Here is a 20,447-nt window from a genome sequence, read left to right on the forward strand (position 1 = left end):
AGGCAAAAGGAATGCAAGTTCAAGGCCAGCCTCAGCAACTTAATGAGACCTTCAGCCACATACCTATCTCAAAATTTAAATAAATAAAAGGGCTGGGGATGTAGTTCAGTGGTGAAGTGTGCCTGGTGTGAGAGCACATCCTAAATTTGGGATGTAAGCACTGGTACGGAAGGACCTTAACGGCCCCTGAAGCACATGGGATGAGCTTCATTGTGAGAGATGCCAAATTCCACCTACAGAAGCTTCTTTTTCTCAACTGGGTACCAACGTGATATTGAGGGCTGGGATACTTCCAGTCTAGGAGCTCTCAAAAATCACACCACCAGGCTGGGCGCAGTAACTAATATCTGTAATCCCAGCGATTTGGGAGGCTAAGGCTGGAGGATCACAAATTCAAAGCTAGCCTCAACAACCCGTCATCTTGTACAACATAATGCACCAATAAAAAATATGTGGAAAGAAAAAAAAAAAATAAAGCCAGCCTTAGCAACTTAGGGAGACTGTGTCGCAAAATAGATTTTTTTTAAAAGACTGGGGATGTGACTCAGTGTTAAGAGCTCTTAGGCTTAATCCTCAGTACCACAAAAAAAAAAAAAAAAAAAAAAAAAAAAATCAAGTATCAAGATATCTGGTTGTCTGAGCTGTTTACTGAGGGCTTTCTCCAGGCAGTGACGTTCTGGGAGGAATTAGTGCCTAGCGTTTTGGAGTAGGGTGGTAGCCTCAAGAAGTAGAGGGACAAGACTTAGGCATTGATTGGATTGTTCCATTGACAAGGTATCCCGATTTACAGCCCTGGAGTCCTCCCCTTCCCCATTCCAGGGCCATTCGGGTGTGCCTGAAGAATCCCATCCCAGCTTCAACAAAAAGCTCACGTCTTGTGGATTAGGAACCCGGGAGTGAGGGTATGGCTGGAGCCAAGCAGCGGCTCGTGAAAGGTCACACTTAAGGAAACCAGATCGTCCTGGCTCTCAAAAAGGGTCCTTTCACTCCTTTTCAAACGCTTTTATTTGCATCAAGCAAATGTTTTACATCGAGCACAGGTTACTTTTTAGATTACATATGTATGCATACAGGTATGTGGTCTTGTTTGTTTTTCTCACTATACGAAGTCGCAAACAAACCCGCCCAGCTCACCGGCTGAGCAGAAGGACGCCCGGCAGCCGCCTATTGCACTGGGTCTGGCCTGAGCTCCGCCCGCTGCGATCCGGAAGTTCGGCCTCCGGCCGGGTCCCCAGAAAAACCCGGAGCGGAGCGTCGGGCCGGGCCGGAGCTGCGGCGCGTGCGCGGAAGGCGCAGCAGGCGCGTTCTCCCGGGCGGTCCCCGCGGCGCGGCTTGGCGCCCGCGCGCGCCTAAAAGGCCCGCGAGGTGCCCGCCTGGGTGCGGGATGGCGGCCAGCCTGTGGATGGGAGACGTGAGTGAGGACGGCCGCCCGGCCGAGAAGGCGGAATCTCGGTGTCGCGGGGGAGGAGGACCTGAGGGGGAGGGGACCTCGGATCCCGTCGGGGTGGAAGTGAATGGGAGGGTCCCAGCGTCCGAGCGCCGCGGCTGCGTCTGACGGGAGGGGTCCTGGGCCCCTCTCGGGTACGCGGAAGGGAAAGGAAGGTTCTTTGGGGGACCGAAGGGGCGGGACCCCAAGGGTCGAGGGGCGCCGCGGTTCTAGGACTGCAGGGATGGGGCTCCTGACCCCTCGGCTCCCTGAAGGGGCAGGGTTGAAGTGAAGGAGCCGGGCTTGAGGCCGCCTGCAGAGGGCTCCCGCGCCCGGCAGCGGCCTGCGGCCTGCGGGAAGGGGCTCTGCGCCCCGGCTGGGCCGCTGGACGCGGGCCTGAGCCGCGCCGCTCTTGTTCTTATGTAGCTGGAACCCTACATGGATGAGAACTTCATCTCTAGAGCCTTTGCCACCATGGGGGAGACCGTGATGAGCGTCAAGATTATCCGAAACCGTCTTACAGGGTACGTCTCTTCGTCTTCCTAGTTCTCCGTTCTTAGGTGGTTCTGCAGCTGTCATTCAGGAGAATGTCAGCATCACAGGGAGTCAGGGCTCCTCTCCACCTCTGATAGTGATAATTACAATGTTACAAAAACTAACATTTGGGGGGCTTACTGAGTGGAAGTAGGCATATTGTTTAAGGACGGGATGCTGAAGCCAGACTGGATTTGAAAACTTTCTGCCTTGTGACCTTGAATAAGTTACTTATCTGCCTTGTTTCATTCACCTCGGTTGTAAAAAATGAGAATAATAATAGAATTTCCCTCATAAGTGAGGAGTAAATTAGTTAATTCATATTTTGCATTGAGAAAAGTGTCTGGCTTATGATATCAACTCAGTTACTATAGATGGATTACGACTTGCTAGGTAATAAAGGATTTACATTCAATATCTTTAAAAATCATAAAATCTCTGAGCTAAGTACTCTTATAAAAGACAGTCAATAATTCTCTTAAAGTGACATAGTTTTTTTGTATGTGTGCATGTAGTACTGGGGATGGAACCCAGGGCCTCCAGCATGCCAGGCAAGCTCTCTACCACTGAGCTACACCCCCAACCCCCAATGCAGATATTAAATGACAAACTAGGGCACAAATAAAAGTATGTCCTCAAAGCTCTTGAGTATCCCTTAACTCTTTTTTTTTTTTATTCTATTTTATTTTTGTTATTGTACTGGAAATTGAACTCAGGGTCTCATACATGCTAGGCAAGGACTGAGATACATTCCCAGCCCTCTTTTTTATTTTGATACAGGATCTTGCTACATTGCTGAGGTTGGCCTTGAACTTGCAATCTTCTGTTGCAGCCTCATGAATAGGTGGGCACAGGTATGTGCCACCACACCAGCTGTCCCTTAACTCTATGCCATTCATTAAAGAAAATTTATTTAGCCAGGCACAGTGGCATGCCTGTAATCCAGTGACTTAAGAGACTGAGGCAAGAGGTTTGCAAATTCAAAGCCAGCCTCAGCTACTCATGGAGGCCCTGTCTCAAAATAAAAAATAAAAAGGGCTGGGGTTGTGGTTTAATGGTAAAGCATACCTGGGTTCAAACCCGATATCCCCCTTAAAAAAATGTATGTATACATACACACACACATGCACACATTTATTTATAAAGACACTACTATGTGTTACTGTTCTGGACTCCTGGGATAAAATGACTGAAATAAGCCGTCATCCCTGCTCTCATGGCGTATACTACATTCTAGAGGGGGACTGAGGCAACAAATAACTAAGCAAACAAAATGCAGAATATTTTAGATGGTGCTGTATTACCAGAATCTTGTTTTCTTTAGATAGTTTCTTGTTTCTCTTTGAGATCTATGTTTTTCTTAGTGTTCTGGTTAGAAATGAGAGGATTCCTTCTGTTTGACAGTGTTTGTGGAGTATCTGCTCTCTGCCAGGTGCTCTATTTAATGTGGCTTGCTAAAACATCAAATGGTTTAAAAATAGAGATGAGTGATGCTAAGTGTGGCCAAATCTGTGACTCTGTGATGAAGGAGCACTTTGTATATTCAAAACTCTATTACTGGATTGTGTGTATGTACAAATAGGTAACAACAAATCCCATCAATATGTACATCTATAATGCACCAATGAAAGAATGTGAGGGGAGAAATTTTTTTTCTATTACGGGACAGAGGATATAACTCAGTGGCAGAGTGCTTGACTAGAGTACCCAAGGCCCTGGGTTCAATCTCCAGCACTTCTAAAACACAAACAAACAAAAACCTGTTACCACCCATTGCACTGGCACATGCCTGTAATCCCAGCAACTGGGGAGGCTGAGGCAGGAGGATGGCGAATTGAAGGGCCTCTACAATTCAGCGAGACCCTGTCTCAAAAGAAAAGGACTGGGAATATAGTTCAGAGGTAGAAAGCTCCTGGGTTCGATCCCCAGTACTACAAAACAAAAACATTACCCAAGGACAGATTTTTCTGACTGGGAGATCATGCTGGCCTGAACATTTCTGTTCCTGATTTTATAAACAGAAAACCCCAAATAATCAGCTACTGGTATGAAAATTCATTCTGTAACACTTTCTGCTTTTTATAACATTTTCATGTCCTCACATTTCGGTCTTTGCAGTAAGATTTGAAACTCTTTTCTTACCAGTAATTGCTAAACTCTAGCTGTTACTTACGGTGATACCTGTGGACACATTTTATTTCTATCCTGCCTCACCTGACATAGGCTTTGAAATGGCTTAGAAAAATACTGTATAATAAATAAATGTAAATTTAAAACATCAAGACCAAAAAATAAAAGGTTAAGATATAATACCCAAGTGAAAATAATATGCAATAGAGCATGGTGCTTCTACAGTGGCACAGACCTATAATCCCAGGAACTGGAGGCAGGGGGGAATGATCACAAGTTCAAGGCCAGCCTTAGAAATTTAAATTTAGCAAGGCCCTCAGCAATTTAGTGAGACCCTGACTCGAGATAAAAATTGAAAGGGCTGAGAATGTAGCTCAGTGGTTAAGTGCCCCGTGTGTGTGTATACATTATATACCTTCCCCTAAGACCTGGCAAGTCCAGGCTTACTTATTTCCCCAAGAGAAAGGATGACTATATTTTCATTCACAAAAAATAGACCTTGAAAAAGAATGTTCAGAGGACCTATATGACAACAGCCAAAAACTTCAAACAGCCCAGTTATCCAAGAATACTTGACTAGATAAACATATACTAGTATTTTCATATGGAAAATGCTACTGAGTAATAGAAAGGAACAAACAACAGGGATGTATCTCAAAAACATGCTGGAATTGAGGGTTGTAGCTCAATGGTAGAGGGAGGACATAGCTAAAAAAGGAAAAACAAAAACACAACTGCCCTACCACCTGTGCTGGGGATTGAACCCAGGGTCTCACCTGTGCTTGCCTCTACCAGAGTTACACCCTTAGCCACCCCTATCCCTATTTATTTATTTATTTTGGTACTGGGTATGTACACACATGTCCTGGGTATTAAATCCAGGGCCTTGGTGTGTGCTAGGCAAGCCTTTTTTTTTTTTTTTTTTTTTGTACCAAGAATTAAACCCAGGGGTGCTTAACCACTGAGCCACATCCCTAGCCCCTTATTTTTTACTTAGAGATAAGTCTTGCTGAGTTGCTTAGGGCCTCACTAAATTGTTGAGGCTGACTTTGAACTCTCAATCCTCCTGCCTCAGCCTCCTGAGCCTCTGTGATTACAGGTGTGTGGCACTGCACCTGGCCAACCACTCTTGATTTTACTGTTTTTTGTTTTGTTTGGGGTACTAGAAATTGATCCAGTGACATTTTACCACTGAGCTGCATTCCCAGCCCTTTTCTATTTAGCTAGACTGGGATTAAAGGCATGTACCCCTGCATCTGTGATCTCATGTCATATCCTACATTTTAGATTCATTTACTTGTGTACTATTTTACCTGTTCTATCCCTAATATTTCCTGTAAACTAGATGTTAGATCTAAAGGCTTGATTGGATTGCATTAAATATTTTGGGAAAAGAGTACTTTACAGATGATATAGTACAAAAATAAGAGTTTACCCAATGAGTCTGGGACTGTCCAGATTAGCAGTCATTATATTTAGGTTTGTAAGTTATTTCTTAACTGGAATATTACTAACAACAAAAGCTGTGGATTCTGATTAGAAAACCCTTTCTCCTTCCCTTCAGGCCAAGACTCATGTGGGTACCTTTAACCCATTAAGTCCCACGTTTTTAATTCTGTGAATTTTTCAATGAAACTGACATAGGTGCATTAAAATATGTCAAATCATAATCTACAGATTATATGTATTACTGTTTTAATGCTAATCATTATATTCTGGTTATTAAATAACTATATTATGTATTATCATACAACATTTAAGTTTTTATAGGTGTTCCACATCTGGGACAATGTGACAAAATGGGTTAGCCATTCTCTTTGTTTGCTTTCTTTTCAGGATCCCAGCTGGCTACTGCTTTGTAGAATTTGCAGATTTGGCCACAGCTGAGAAGTGTTTGCATAAAATTAATGGGAAACCCCTTCCAGGAGCAACACCTGTAAGGACATTCAGATAATGATAATGTTGCCATTTTTATTGTCATTGATTACCACCATCTATTGAAGCCCTACTGTATACTTAAATCATTTTCTTTAATCCCCCAACAACCCTGTACAGCAGGCATTGTTATCTTTGACATACAAGGATATTGAAGCTCAGGGAAGTAAATAACATACCCAGGGCAACACATGTAGTAAGTGGCAGAGCCAGGATTCAGACTGAAGATTGGTTGCTTCCAAAACCCCTGCCCTTTCCACTCCACATCACTGCCTCCTATGAGATTTGAAACTCTAGGTCTTTTGCCTGACTGAGAAACTAGATTAGGCTGGCAGCAGCAGGAACCCATTTCAAGAGAGTTACATTCTGCTCTTCCCACAGTTACTTAGCTTACAGTTGCTGCACCAGCTGGCATACCTGGGCTCATAGAACCATGGAGCTGGCAGTGCCCTTAACGGTCATCTGTGCAACCCCCTCATTTTATACAGGAGAAAAGGCTGAGGCTTAGAGAGGGGGAGATGTTTTGGCGAAGGTAATTTATTTCAGTTTTTTTCAAATATTGTTTGATTGTTGAAACACCTTTCTCTGTTTTAATTTGCTTGTTTTTAAATTTCTAGGCAAAACGTTTTAAACTGAATTATGCCACTTATGGGAAACAGCCAGATAATAGGTAAGTACAGAGCTGCCCGATATAGCTACAAGCCCTGGGAAATGTTTAGACAGAGGCAAGATGTGGCATTGTGCCAATATTTGCCAAAAGGAGGATGGGGAGTCAAATTCGGTTGCCTACACTTTGCCCATTCCTGAGGGAAGACACACTTCCACTTTCCCATTGGTGGACCTTCCTGGGGTGCATCCTATCACAGCTGTGTCTTTTCCCTACAGGCTAGAGATGTAACTCAGTGGTAGAGCACTTGCCTAACATGCTGAAGGCCCTGGGTTTGAACCCCAGCACCATAGGAGGCAGGGGGCTTTCCTATATCTGATCCCTCCCCCAGCCTTCTACCTGTTACTTTCCACATTATTGATTTTTTTTTTTTTTTTTTTGCGGTACTGGAGATCGAACTCAGGGCCTGGTGCTTGTGAGGCAAGCACTCTACCAGCTGAGCTATCTCCCAGCCCTTGATGTTTTATTCAGTAAAAATCCACCTGTGGCTGGGATTGTGGCTCAGTGGTAGAGTGCTTGCCTAGCCTGTGTGAGGCATTGGGTTTGATTCTCAGCACTGCACATAAATAAATAAAGGTTCATCAACAACTAATAAAAATATTCTAAAAAAGAATCCATCTGTTATAGAAACATAAATTGATTGGCATCTCAGGTTGCTATTTGAAAGATTTAAAACAATGTATTAAAAGCATTGTATCCCTTGACCATGTAATCCTGCTTTTCAGAGTTTATCCACTGATGTGTGCAAAGAGTAGTCTCAAAAGTGTTCATCAAGCCAGGCATAGTGGCACGTGCCTATAATCCCAGTGGTGTGGGAATCTGAGGCAGGCGGATCGCAGGTTCAAAGCCAGCCTCAGCAACTTAGAAAGACCCTGTCCCTAAATAAAACATTAAAAAGGGCTGGGGGTGGGGCTAAGTGGTTAAGCTCCCCTGGGTTCAATCCCCAGTAGCAAAAAAATGAAATAAAATAAAATAAAAGTCATGGTGCAGAGTATTGACTTATCAAGATGTTGGCAGTGTGGATTTTTGATAGGTGTTTTTGTTTGTTTGTTTTGTTTTTTTAAGAGATAGAGTCTCACCATGTTGCCCAGGCTGGCTTCAAACTTCTAGGCTCAAGCAATCTCCTGCCTCAGCCATCCGAGTAGCTGGGAGTATAAGTGCATGTCATTGCACTTAGCTGTTGGTGATATGTTAGAACTAAAAGGGTAGAAACAAAACAGGATAGGCTGGGTGTGGTGGTACACCCAGTGACTCAGGAGGCTGAGGCAGGAAGATTGCAAGTTCAAGGCCAGCCTTGGCAATTTAGTGATCCCCTAAACAACTTAGCAAGGTCCTGTCTCAAAATAAAAAATAAAAAGGGTGGGGATGTGGCCAGTGGTTAAGCACCCCTGGGTTCAATCATCAGTACAAAAAATAAAAAAAGAAGGCTGGGGATATAAGTCAGTGGTAAAATACCCCTGGGTTTAATCACCAGTACAAAAGAAAAAAAAAAAAAAAAAAAAAAAAAGCCGTAAAAAAAAGTGGTACATCCAACAACTTAGGAGGCTGAGGCAGGATGATTGCAAGTTCAAAGCCAGCCTCAACAAATTAGCGAGGCCCCAAACAACTCAGCAAGACCCCGTCCAAAAAAGGACTGGGGGATGTGGCTCAGTGGTGGAGTGCCCCTGAGTTCAATCCCCAGTGCCAAAATAGAAACAAAATAGAAAAAAGAAAATATATATCAGAATATTCATAGTGATTGCCTTTGGATGACTGAGTTATTGGTGATTTTATTTTTCTTTGTGCTTTTCTGTATTCTGCTCCAAGTATAAGGAATAATACAAGGAATATATATCATTCTTGAAATAAAATAATAACAAAAGTTTGCTCATTTATCATGGTGCTGGGGATTGAATTCAGGGCCTTGTACATACTAAGCACCTGCTATATCATTAAGCTGCACCCCTGGCCAATAATATTTTTGAATAGAATTTTTCCTCACCCCACACCCCACCCCCCAGTAGCTTGGATTACAAGTATGTACAACTACCCTCTGGATTCTATCCCTTATCATTTGAATTAAAAATGTACAATGAACACACAATGACTAGATATCTTTCTTTGAAAAAAGTTTTCTCTTTTGAGTTTTTCAGAGATGTACCTCTGACCTGTCCCTCCATCTATATTTACATAATTCTTGAAACCTTAAAACTAGATAGGCCTATGTATTAGGCAGGGAATTCAAGGCAGGGGACTATTTCCCTAATTCTTCTGCCAGAACTATAATGAAACAGATTAGAACCTGGGTAAGCCTAGTATGCATGAGATGCTGTGTTTGATTCCCAGCCCTGGGGGGTGAGGGGACTTGGTTAAGTCCACCCATCAGATGTATTTCCTAAGAGACCCTGGAGAAATTTATCTGGAATATGCCAAAAGAGCTTTGCTGAGTGGCTTTTGCTTTTTATCACTGACTCTTGTTCTCTCCTCTCAGCCCTGAGTACTCCCTCTTTGTGGGGGACTTAACCCCAGATGTGGATGATGGCATGCTGTATGAATTCTTCGTCAAAGTATACCCCTCCTGTCGGGGAGGCAAGGTGGTTTTGGACCAGACAGGCGTGTCTAAGTAAGGCTTTACCTGTAACTGATTCTGTTTCAGGATTCTCCTCTCGGGGAAGTGTTAGAGAGCATGTTGCTTCAGAGCATAGGCACTGGAGCCACACTGTCTGGTTTGAATCCCAGCTCCAATCCTGGTGAGGGACAGTATAGTAAGCAAGTTATTTCAAGCCTCTCTGCCCCTATTTTTTTGTCCTTAAAATGGGGCTAATAGAAAAAGCAATCATGAAATTCATCTGGAAGAACAAAAGACCCAGAATAGCCAAAGCAATCCTGGGCAAGAAGAATGATGCAGGAGGTATCACTATACCAGACCTTAAACTCTACTATAGAGCAATAGTAACAAAAACGGCATGGTATTGACACCAAAATAGACAGGTAGGCCAATGGTACAGGATAGAAGACACAGAGACATATCCACATAAGTACAGTTATCTCATACTAGACAAAGTTGCCAAAAATTTACAATGGAGAAAAGATAGCCTCTTCAACAAATAGTGCTGGCAAAACTGGAAATCCTTATGCAGTAAAATGAAATAAAATGGGGCTAATAGTATCTCTATAGGTTTGATATAAGGATAAGGATTAAAGGATATAAGTAAGTCACATAGGAAATGCTCTGTAAATGTTTGCTTTTGTGTTTACTATTGTTACTATGCCTTTCAGTGTAGTTATAAGTTTTCACTTCAGAAAGGGAAAAACAGCTGGGCACGGTGGCACACACCAGTAATCCTGGCAACACAGGAGGCTGAGGCAGGAGGATCACAAGTTAAAAAGCCAGCCTCAGCAACTGAGTGAGGCCCTAAGCAACTCAGTGAAACCCTGTCTCTACATAAAAAATAAAAAGTGCTGGGGGTGTGATTCAGTGGTAAAGCACCCCTGAGTTAAATTCCTAGTACCAATAATAATAATTAATTAATTTTAAGATGTGAAAAATGAATAGAAAGGGAAAAAAATATATATATATATACTCATACATATATGTGTGTGTGTGTGTGTGTGTATATATATATATATATATATATATTTTTTTTTTTTTTTTTTTTTTTTTTTTTTTTAATAGCTGAGGATTTAACCCAGGGCTGCTTTGCACATGCTAGGCAAGTGCTGTACCACTGAGCCACACCCCAGCTCAAGCAGGCTCATTGTTGATCAGCATAGTACTTACAAGCACAGGCTTTGGGAATCTGATGCTTAGATTTGAATTATGCTTCTACTAAGTATAACTTTGGCTACTTCTTCAGTAAAAAGGTGGATATTACCTTCATGTGATTGTTGGACAATTTATGAGATAACCCCGGGAAAATATTCAGTATAGTGCCTGGGAAATATTTAGTGCTCAATAAATGTTACCTGTCTCTAGTTTATTCCCCAACTAGAACTTGAGCTCAAGAGAGCAGAAACCCAGTCTCTGTGATTGCTGCATCTACTCAATACCAGGAGTACAAAGAAGTCTTTGGAAATATTTGTGGACTGGACTTCTTCAACTGTTACTATTACTGCTACTACCACAATTATACTGATAATACTTTTTTATTTTCCTGTAGATTAGGAAGGAAGCTCCTACCTGGGAAGGAGTCCCACAGGTGAAGGTATCAAGAATGGTCAACTAAAAGTAGGAATTCCTACAGATTTCAGGATTGTCCAATGCTTGAATCTGGCACTGTTCTGTGGACACCTCCACTGTTGGGACTCATCCCTTCCCAGAGTGATGGACTCCTCCTTAGTCCCTTTTCTTTTCCTCATTCCTGCCCACCTTCTAACCTTTCCCTCTTTTCCATGCCGCCATTCTTAAATTTCATCACATTTGTGACCTAAAGAGTATATTGGGTTTTTTTCCCCTGCAGGGGTTATGGTTTTGTGAAATTCACAGATGAACTGGAACAGAAACGAGCTCTGACGGAGTGCCAGGGAGCAGTAGGACTTGGGTCTAAACCTGTGCGACTGAGTGTGGCAATCCCTAAAGCGTGAGTGGGTAGGGAGGGCGGAGGGCCCTGGACTCGCCCCACCCACATTCCTTATCTGTTTGCTGAGAGTCAGGGCATCCACATGGATGGGAGACTGCAGGAAGGTTGACTTAAGTCACAAATTACTGAACATTTGCCTTTGGGGAAGGTGGGTGCTGTGTATTAGAGATAACCTAGTATAACCTCCCCCCTTCAGAGGCTTATAGCTGGGGACAGAGCTATGATTGGGGAGGCAGATACATACAGTAGCACTACTGTAAAAGCTGGCTATACTTGCCCCGTGTTCCTGTTCTTTGCCCAGTGGTGCTGCTGTTGGGAATTTATCATAGAATTTATAAGAACTATAAATGAGTTAAATTCCTAGTACCAATAATAATAATTAATTAATTTTAAGATGTGAAAAATGAATAGAAAGGGAAAAAAATATGTATATATACATACATATATGTGTGTGTGTGTGTGTGTATATATATATATATATTTTTTTTTTTTTAAAGAACTGAGCAGGAAAAACTTGCTTCCATTTAGTCTTATTTATATTAGTGAAACCTACAAGCCTCCTGTGAATGTCCCTTGCTATGGGAATGGCTAAGAATGAATTCCAAACACCTTACAGAATGTTATCTATGTCACTATTAGATTTGCCATGCTAGGTTGAAAACCCTATCTGCCTTTTCTAGGTAGAAAATCCTTCCCTAACATGTCCAAGGAGATTTCTTTTTTAAAAATATTTTTAGTTGTAGATGGACACAATACCTTTATTTTGTCTATTTAGTTTTTTTATGTGGTGCTGGGGGTCGAACCCAGGGCCTCATGCGTGCTCGGCAAGTGTTCTACCACTGAGCCACAACCCCAGCCCCATCCAAGGAGATTTCTTGAGCAGACGTAGACAACTTTTCTCTGACTAGCATCTTTCATTATTTAACCAAAGCAGTGATTCTCAACTGGGGACAGTTTTGCCCCTAAGGCAACATCTACAGATACTCTGGTTATCAAGCAGCTCGAATTGCTCAATGTCCTACATTGCATAGGGCAGCACTCATAGCAAGGAATCACGTGACACACACACAACAGTAGTGCCAAGGCTGAAAACTTCCAAACAGAAAATGTAGTTGAACTCTTAGAGTAGAGCTTCTAAATGCTAAATAACTTTCTTTTTCTTTCTTTCTTTCTTTCTTTCCCTTTTTTTTTTTTTTTTTTTTGGGAGGGATTGAACTGAGCTACTGAGCTGCTTATGTTAGGGTGCTATTCTAGTATCCAAAATAAAAACTCCAGGTCCTTTTGAAGGAAAAGACAAAGGATTTACTCTGGCCAGGGCTGGGGAAGCAGAAAGCAGATAGTTCTGCAGTCTCTGACGCCTGCATGGGGGTCAACTGCCACTTAAAAGGAGGAAAACCACAAAGAAAGGGGGAGAGAAAGGGTGGCAGTTACAGCCAAAAGTTACATTGCATACAGTGGAGAGAGCATTCTTAGAAATTGCACCTTTTGCACATACTCAGAAAGGCAAACTTACATTAGCTCCATAGTTCAGAGACATCGTGGTCAGGGGGCAAGTGGGTGAGGATAGAGGTGTTAGCTGCTATGGAGTGGGCCCATGAGGAAAGCGGGGCTGGTTTTACCTCATGTGAGATGTCTGAACAAAATGGGGTCAGCTTGGCTTAATTTTCAAATCAGCCCATGACACTTAGAACCTCAATGACTTAGCGAGGATGCTGGCCTTGAACTTGCGATTCTCCTGCCTCAGCCTCCCAAGCTGCTGGGAGTAATTTTTTTCAAAACAGTTTGGAAATTCTCTGTGGTTTCACTATGTTTAATACGTTGAATGATACCAGGTGTGGCAGCACACGCCTGTAATTCCAGTTACTTGGAAGACTGAGGCAGGAGGATCACAAGTTCAAAGCCAGCCTCAGCAATTTAGCAAGGCCTAAACAACTCAGTGAGATCCTGTCTCTAAATAAAATATTTTTTTAAAAGGGCTGGGAATGTGACTCAGTGATAAAACACCCCTGAATTCAATCTCTGGTTACCCTCACCACCCAAAAAAAGAAAATAATAATACATTGAATTGAAGACCAATCTGAGTGATTTTCCCAGGGGTAGTCTACCATAGCGTTACATCCCTGATCCCCTTCTTTTTGAGACAGCATCTCACTAAATTGCCCAGGCTAGCCTTGAACTTGTAATCTTCCTGCCTTGGCCTCCCAAAGAGCTGGGATTAAAGGCATGTGTCACCACACCAGCTAGCAGAAATTTTTAAAAGAGAAAAATTTCCTCAAAATTACCTTACTCCAAATTACTGTAATTTCAGCCAGCTGTGTAGTAGTGTACTCCTGTAATCGCAGTGACCTGGGAATCTTAGGCAGGAAGAGCATAAGTTTGTCAGGGTCAGCCTGGGCAACTTAGTGAAATCCTGTCTCAAAATAAAGGTGGTCGTACTCACCTGTAATCCCAGTAGCAGGAGGATGGCAAATTCAAAGCCAGTCTCCGCAACTTAGTGAGTTCCTGAAAAATTTAGTGACACCCTGTCTCAAAAAAGAGGGCTGAGGATGTGGTCCACTTGTTAAGCACCCCTGGGTTTAATCCCCAGTACCAAAATAAATAAAAATAAAGAGAGCTGGGCTGTAGCTCAGTAATAGAGTACCCTTGGGTTCAATCTTCAGTACCACCAAAAATAAAAACTCTAAATTCCCAGTTTAAAACTTATTCATATGATTCTTACAAGACTCAGTTTACATAGCATAGATTTGATTTCTTTTCGTTTTTGGTGGTGTTGCAACCCAGGACCTCACGCATGCTAGGTAAGCATCCCCCAACAAAGCTACATACCCAGCCCTTTCATTATTTTTATTTTGAGACAGGATATCACTAAGTTACACAGACTGGCCTTAAACTTGTTATTCTCCTGCCTCAGTCTCCCGAGTAGCTGGGATGACAGGTATGTACTACTACATCCAGCTTAGCCCTTCATTTTTAATTACAAGAGCCATCCAGTTATGATGGTGAAAAAATGTTCATTGGGTTTGTTTTCCAGTTTACTCAGTACATTTAATTTCCCATACAATTGTACAATCATCATTGTATATTTATATGGGGGTGGGGCCGTGCTGCATATTGAACCTAGAAACTCATGAGTGCTAAGTACACTCTATACTGAATTTTACCCCCAGTCAATAATGTATTAAAGTAAAATGTGGGATAGGGTTGGAGATATAGCTTAGTGGTAGAGTGCTTGCCCAGCATGTACAAGGCCCTGAGTTCAATCCCTGTCACTGCAAATATAAATAATTAACCTCAGGAATGCTTCCCCCTGCCCCAGTACTGGTAATAAAACCCAGAGTTTTGGACATGGAAAACAAGTGCTTTACCACCACTGAGTTACAGCTCCTTTTTTGGGGGAGGATGGACAACAGGGTCTCACTGTGTTGCCTAGCCTCCCAAGTAGCTGGGATTACAGGCATACACCTCAACACCTGACTTAGAATATTTTTTTGTGGTTCATTCTGCCCAGCAATTCCTCTGATGTATACCAGTTTGACTGTTTTCTGATACCTTATCATTTGTTCAGTCAATAATTACTGAGTCCCTGCAACTACGTAGGCCAAATCCTGGACTTTGGAGATACAGCTGTAAACAGGAGAAACAAAGAGGTTATAATCTGTTCTGTCTATTCCTTGTTGGATATTGTTGTCAGTGATGGGTATCTGCATAAGGGGAGGTGCCCTAAAACCCTGGGAATGAGGGTGAGCAGAGTTCTCTTTGAGAATTTGACTGTAATAGCTGTATGTAAAGAAACAGAAATGTCCTAATTGCCTATTGAAGAGAAATCCAGACCCAGGCTAGGGAGTCTATACCTTCAATTTCCTTAACATGTCAGAAGAGTGGCAGATATCCTTGAAATCATGAAAGGGGAGTCAGAGATGAATATCAGGAGTGCCTAGCCTAATGCTGCACTGGGCAGGGAGCAGGAGTTTCTGTCAGTACACTTCACTGAACCATGTGTGTAGAGGGGAATTGCTTTAGGCTAAGTCTTGGGCAATCAAGACAGGCTGAGTCCTGCTTACCAAGCAGACATTGAACTCACAAAGAATTTAAGAAGTTTGCACAGGCATAGAGCATTTGTAGTTCCTATAACAGGGATTTATTTGTATGGTATTCAGCTTCTGCATATGGATTGGTTACCCATCTAGTTTGACTATAGAGATGAAATGAAGGGAGAAGTGTGTTCCATTCTATGGAACCTTTATGAATCTTATAAACCAACCAATGACATGGTGGGGTCAGCTTCTCCCGTTTGTTGGCACTTGTAAGACACTCTGGAACCCTTCAGAGAACAGTGACTGGAGACACATTGCCACATGCTGAGCTTTAGTTATGTCCTGCTGATTCCTCTCATCTAGGACCTCTGGTCAGACCCTGGGCCTCTTTCATGTTGTTTTTTTGTCATTGAAGGTAATGGATTCTTTGTGGTCTTGGCATTCTGGCTTTGGTTAGTAGCATAGCTACTGTGCATTGAGAAGGAAGAAGCTTTACACCAACACTGGGCTTCAGCCCTGATTCTTGAGTGCAAGATGTAGAAGACAGACAAGATGTTGTGAGCCTGTCAGAACAGTGCTGTTTGAAACGGTGTGGTATTGGGAGTGTAAATCTAAAGAGTTAAATGTGGCTCCAGACCTAAGCATGGCCTTGGGAAATCACTCAACTTTTTAGAGACTTAATATCCTCATCTATATAATGGGAATAATAAATAACAGCTCTATGATAGGGCTGTGCAAGTGACCATAGATGAACAATGATTATCACAAATCCAGAGTAACTACTTAAATAGATGGTGCTGTGGCTGTGGATGTAGCTCACTGGTAGAACACATGCTTAGCATGTGCAAAGCCTTGAATTTAATATCCAGTGTGTGTGCATGTGCACACACACACACACACACACACACACACAAGATCACCACAGTGAACCACAGTGATAAGACTACTGGAATACTGCTCGTTTAGGTTTGATTTTTGGTGGAGAATGCTGTGCCACACACCTATAATCCTAGTGGCTCAGGTGACTGAGGCAAGGGGATCTCAAGTTCAAAGCCAATCTCAGCAACTGAATGAGGCCCGAAGCAACCAATGAGACCCCATCTCAAAATTTAAAAAGCAAAATAATTAAAAAAAAAAAAAACCTGTTGCTTGAGACACTTCTTGGATCATCCTAAATCTAGATTACAGCCACGTTTACCTGACTTTTTTTGCAGCTGACAGAAAAAAGCAACCTCCTAAGATCTTGAGAAAGGAGAGAAAAACTGATCCTGACTTTGATAAGAGAGACAAATATAACCATTTAAAAACTCTTAAATACTTGTGTTCTGGAGACAGACTGCCTGGGTTTGAATCTCTTAGTAGCTGTGTGACTGTGGACCAGTTATTTAATCTCTATACTCATTTCCTCATCTGTAAAGTAGGAATAATGTTATACTAATTGCACAGGGTTGTTGTGAGGATTAAATTGAGTTAATCTGCATAAAGCATTTAGAACAGTCCCTGGCCACATAGGAAATGTTATATAAATATCTGCTTAGATTTGTTTTTATTTCTTCATTTAAGGAGCCGTGTAAAGCCAGTGGAATATAGCCAGATGTACAGTTACAGCTATAACCAGTATTACCAACAGTACCAGAACTATTATGCCCAGTGGGGCTATGACCAGAACACAGGCAGCTACAGCTACAGTTACCCCCAATATGGCTACACCCAGAGCACCATGCAGGTAACTGATTTGGCATGTCTGGTACTCTTGGGTTACTTTTCTCCTCTGGGAATGAGTCATTCTCCAGGATGGGATTAATAACAGGGCTGGGGCTTCAGAAAAAGTGGGAAAGCAAGTGACCCAATTCTTACCAAGAACAAGCCATTGTGGTCATGGGCCAGGATTTTTCAGGCTTCTCACTTCCCTCTCTGGTCTCTTGACAGACATATGAAGAAGTTGGAGATGATGCATTGGAAGGTAAGAAAGAGTCCATTCATTCATTCCTGTCAACAGTTATCACATGATTGCTTTATGACTGGCACTGTGCTTTCAGCTTATCTGAGGAATGCAAGGTAAACTTTGCTCTGGAGGAACTTGCATTCTCCTGGGAAAGCCAGATGCATACATGATACTGGCAAAATGAGAAGCCTTACACCCAGAGGTATGAGTGCAGATCCCTTTGAAAATGTACACACAATTCAATAGTTTTTCAAATAGTTACAATATTGTACAGCCACTACTACTAGTCCCAGAACATTTTTCTCATCCCTAAAAGAAACTGCAACCATTAGTAGTCACTCTCTATGCCCCTCCTTCAGCCCCTGAAAACCACTCTTTTATTTTTTCTCTGGACTACTTTTTTGGAGGTGGGGGTTACTGGGGATTGAACCCAGGAATGCTTTACCACTGAGCCACATCCCCAGCCCTTTTTATTATTTATTTGTTTATTTTTTTTGAGACAAGGTTTGTGCAGGTGCTTAGGACCTAAGTTGCTGCTGCTAGCCTTCAATTTGCAATCCTCCTGCCTCAGCCTTGCAACTAGCTGGGTTTAGAGGTGTGCACCACCACACCCAACTTCTGGGAGTTTTAAATAAATAGAATCTTATATGTGACCTCTTTTGAATAGCATATTTCACTTAGCAGAGTGTTTTCAAGGGTCATCTGCATTGTAGCCTGTCATTTCTTTCTTTGGGGGCCAACTAACACTCCATTATTTGCATGTCCGGGTGTTTTGTTTATCCATTTATCGACTGATGGATATTTGGGCTATTATGAGTAGTGCTACTATAAATATTCATGGACAAGCTTCTGTGTAATGAAAACAAAAGTTTTCATTTCTTTTGGGTATACCTAGGAGTGGAATTGCTGGATTATTTGGTGAACGTTCAACCAGTTGATTGGCCAAACAGTGTTGATTATCTTATCTTTGAAAAAAATGTCTACTTTGCCCATTTTTTAATTGGGTGGTCTTTTTATTGTTGTTACTGGTTGTTTAAATCTTATTCTGGATTGTAGTCCCTTGTCACTATGACTTGCAAATATTTTCTCCCATTTCATAGGTTGTTTTTTTACATTATTGACAATCTCTCTTTTTTTTCCTCACAGTACTGGGAATCAAACCCAGGGGCACTCTATGACTGAGCTACATCCTCAGCACATTCTTACAGGGACAAGTGCTCCCTAAATTGCTGAGGGTGGCCTCAAAGCTGCAGTCCTGCTGTTTCTGCTTTCTAAGCCAGCTTGACCATAGTTCTTTTATCAGACATTTATCAGTTCTTTGAGGTGGTACTTTGGTGCAGCAGCTGCATGTGTGGTGCTAGGGATGAGACCCTGGGCCTCTGCACATTGTGAGGCAAGCACTTTACCACTGAGCTATATCCTTGGCCCCACTCAGTATTTTTAGTTGTAGATGGGAGACCTTTATTTTTATGTAGTGCTGAGGATCAAACCAGTGCCTTGCCCAGCTGAGGCAAGTGCTCCACCACTGAGCTACAACCCCAACCCCCAACTCAAGTGATTTTGATCAGATTTTTCAAGCCCAAGTTTGAAATGAGGGGCTGGGGATATAGCTCAGTTGGTAGAATGCTTGCCTTGCAAGTATAAGGCCCTGGGTTCAATCCTCATCACAACAAAAAAAAAAATTGAAATGAGGACCAGACCAGAAAATCCAGGGCATGATTACTAGCTAGAGGTAGTAGCTTTTAATAAAAATGGAAGGAGAATCAGACACCACTATGGGTATTATTCTTTAAGTACATTGTCATCTTCATCCTGGAGACCTTGCCCCTACAGGAGGCCTAGTGGTAACAAATCAGGTCCAAGTCCCTTGCAACTGTGGTGCCCCCTCCAACCTGCCCTGAACCCATCCTTGCTTTTCTCCCAGACCCCATGCCACAGCTGGATGTGACCGAGGCCAACAAGGAGTTCATGGAGCAGAGTGAGGAGCTGTACGATGCACTGATGGACTGCCACTGGCAACCCCTGGACACGGTGTCTTCAGAGATCCCTGCCATGATGTAAACAGGACAAAGGACAAGCCAGGATGGACAACGACTTAAAAAAAATCGTGAAAACTTTTGCTTTTGGAAATGATTTGTACGATTTTAATGACTTTCCTGAGATTACTTTTACAACTCTGCTGCCTCTTATTTTGTAGTGAACCACGAGTATGAAAACCAAGGGACCAACTGTTCAAGGTCCCAACAGGCATTTCATTGATCTAGTCATTTGCCCTAGTAGTATGTTGACACTCACACTCCTGGAGAAAGTTTGGAGTCAACAAGTGGATCATTGAATTGAGATCCATTTACTGAACCCTGGTTTAGAAGCCATTCTCAGGCCTCTAGAATTTCTTGGGTGAGAACTTGTGGAGCACCTGCTGTGTCAGCTAAGGTCTCTGCCAGCAAAGTAGCTCCAGGTCTAGCAGGGAAGGCATGGCTCACTAGAGGAATGTTGGTAGGAGTGATGGAATGGTAGCTGGGCAGTAAACACCTGGTCACTGTGGGGGAGGCCAAGGCAGGATTGTCAATTCAAGACCAGTTTCAGCAATCTGGCAAAACCCTATCTCAAAAATAAAGGACTGGTAGCTAAGCATGGTAGTCCACACCTTTAATTCCAGAAACTCTGGAGGCTAAGGCAGAATTATTTAAATTGGAAGTCAGCCTTAGCAACTTTGAACCTGTCTCCAAAAAGTACCGTGGGGACTAGGAATATAGCTCAGTTGTTAAGAGTGCTTGCCTCCCATGCACAAGGTCCTGGGTTTAATCCCCCACGCCACAAAAAAGTACTGTGCTAAGTGCCCCTGGATCCAGTCCTGTTATCTGTACCCCAAAATGCAGTGGCTAGACCTAGAAAGTCTCAAGACTTGGAACTTGCCCCAACAGCAGGCATTTCTATGAGTAGCCTTTGCAAGTGTATTGAAAGACATCACTGTGTCATGTGTCCCAAGCCCCTCCTCCACTTCTTGGCCTTAATTGCCAGGAGACATGGTGACTCAGAAAAACGGTAACGTGATGAAAATGACTTGGTATCAAGCCACACCCCGTGCCAGCCTCATATCCCTTATCTTTTCAAGTACATCCAGTATCAGACACTTCTGAAATGTCTATGGTTTATAAAAGCTGCATCTTCCAATTTTTGCACCAGAGGAATTGAGGGTGGTGGGTAGGGTTGCTGC

General features: G+C 42.6%; 1 protein-coding gene across 3 annotated transcripts; it reads left to right on the forward strand.

The window, feature by feature from the left end:
- The first annotated feature begins 1,264 nt into the window (after window positions 1-1,264).
- On the forward strand, window positions 1,265-19,627 carry TRNAU1AP (tRNA selenocysteine 1 associated protein 1). 3 transcript variants are annotated; one of them, XM_079115213.1, is made up of 9 exons: window positions 1,265-1,411; window positions 1,853-1,950; window positions 5,927-6,026; window positions 6,643-6,695; window positions 9,163-9,294; window positions 11,132-11,251; window positions 16,849-17,023; window positions 17,215-17,248; window positions 19,155-19,623. In XM_079115213.1, exons 1-9 carry the CDS (start codon window positions 1,385-1,387, stop codon window positions 19,289-19,291), a joined length of 876 nt encoding a protein of 291 aa, XP_078971339.1. In that variant the 5' UTR covers window positions 1,265-1,384; the 3' UTR covers window positions 19,292-19,623. The 3 variants fall into 3 exon arrangements, with proteins under 3 accessions (XP_078971339.1, XP_078971340.1, XP_078971338.1); XM_079115214.1 differs by having other exon boundaries at window positions 16,849-17,011; window positions 19,155-19,622; XM_079115212.1 differs by lacking the exon at window positions 11,132-11,251 and having other exon boundaries at window positions 1,266-1,411; window positions 19,155-19,627.
- Window positions 19,628-20,447: the final 820 nt, after the last annotated feature.

This window comes from Sciurus vulgaris (genome assembly GCF_902686455.1).
Source record: "Sciurus vulgaris genome assembly, chromosome: 1".
Classification (NCBI taxonomy): Eukaryota; Metazoa; Chordata; class Mammalia; order Rodentia; family Sciuridae; genus Sciurus; species Sciurus vulgaris.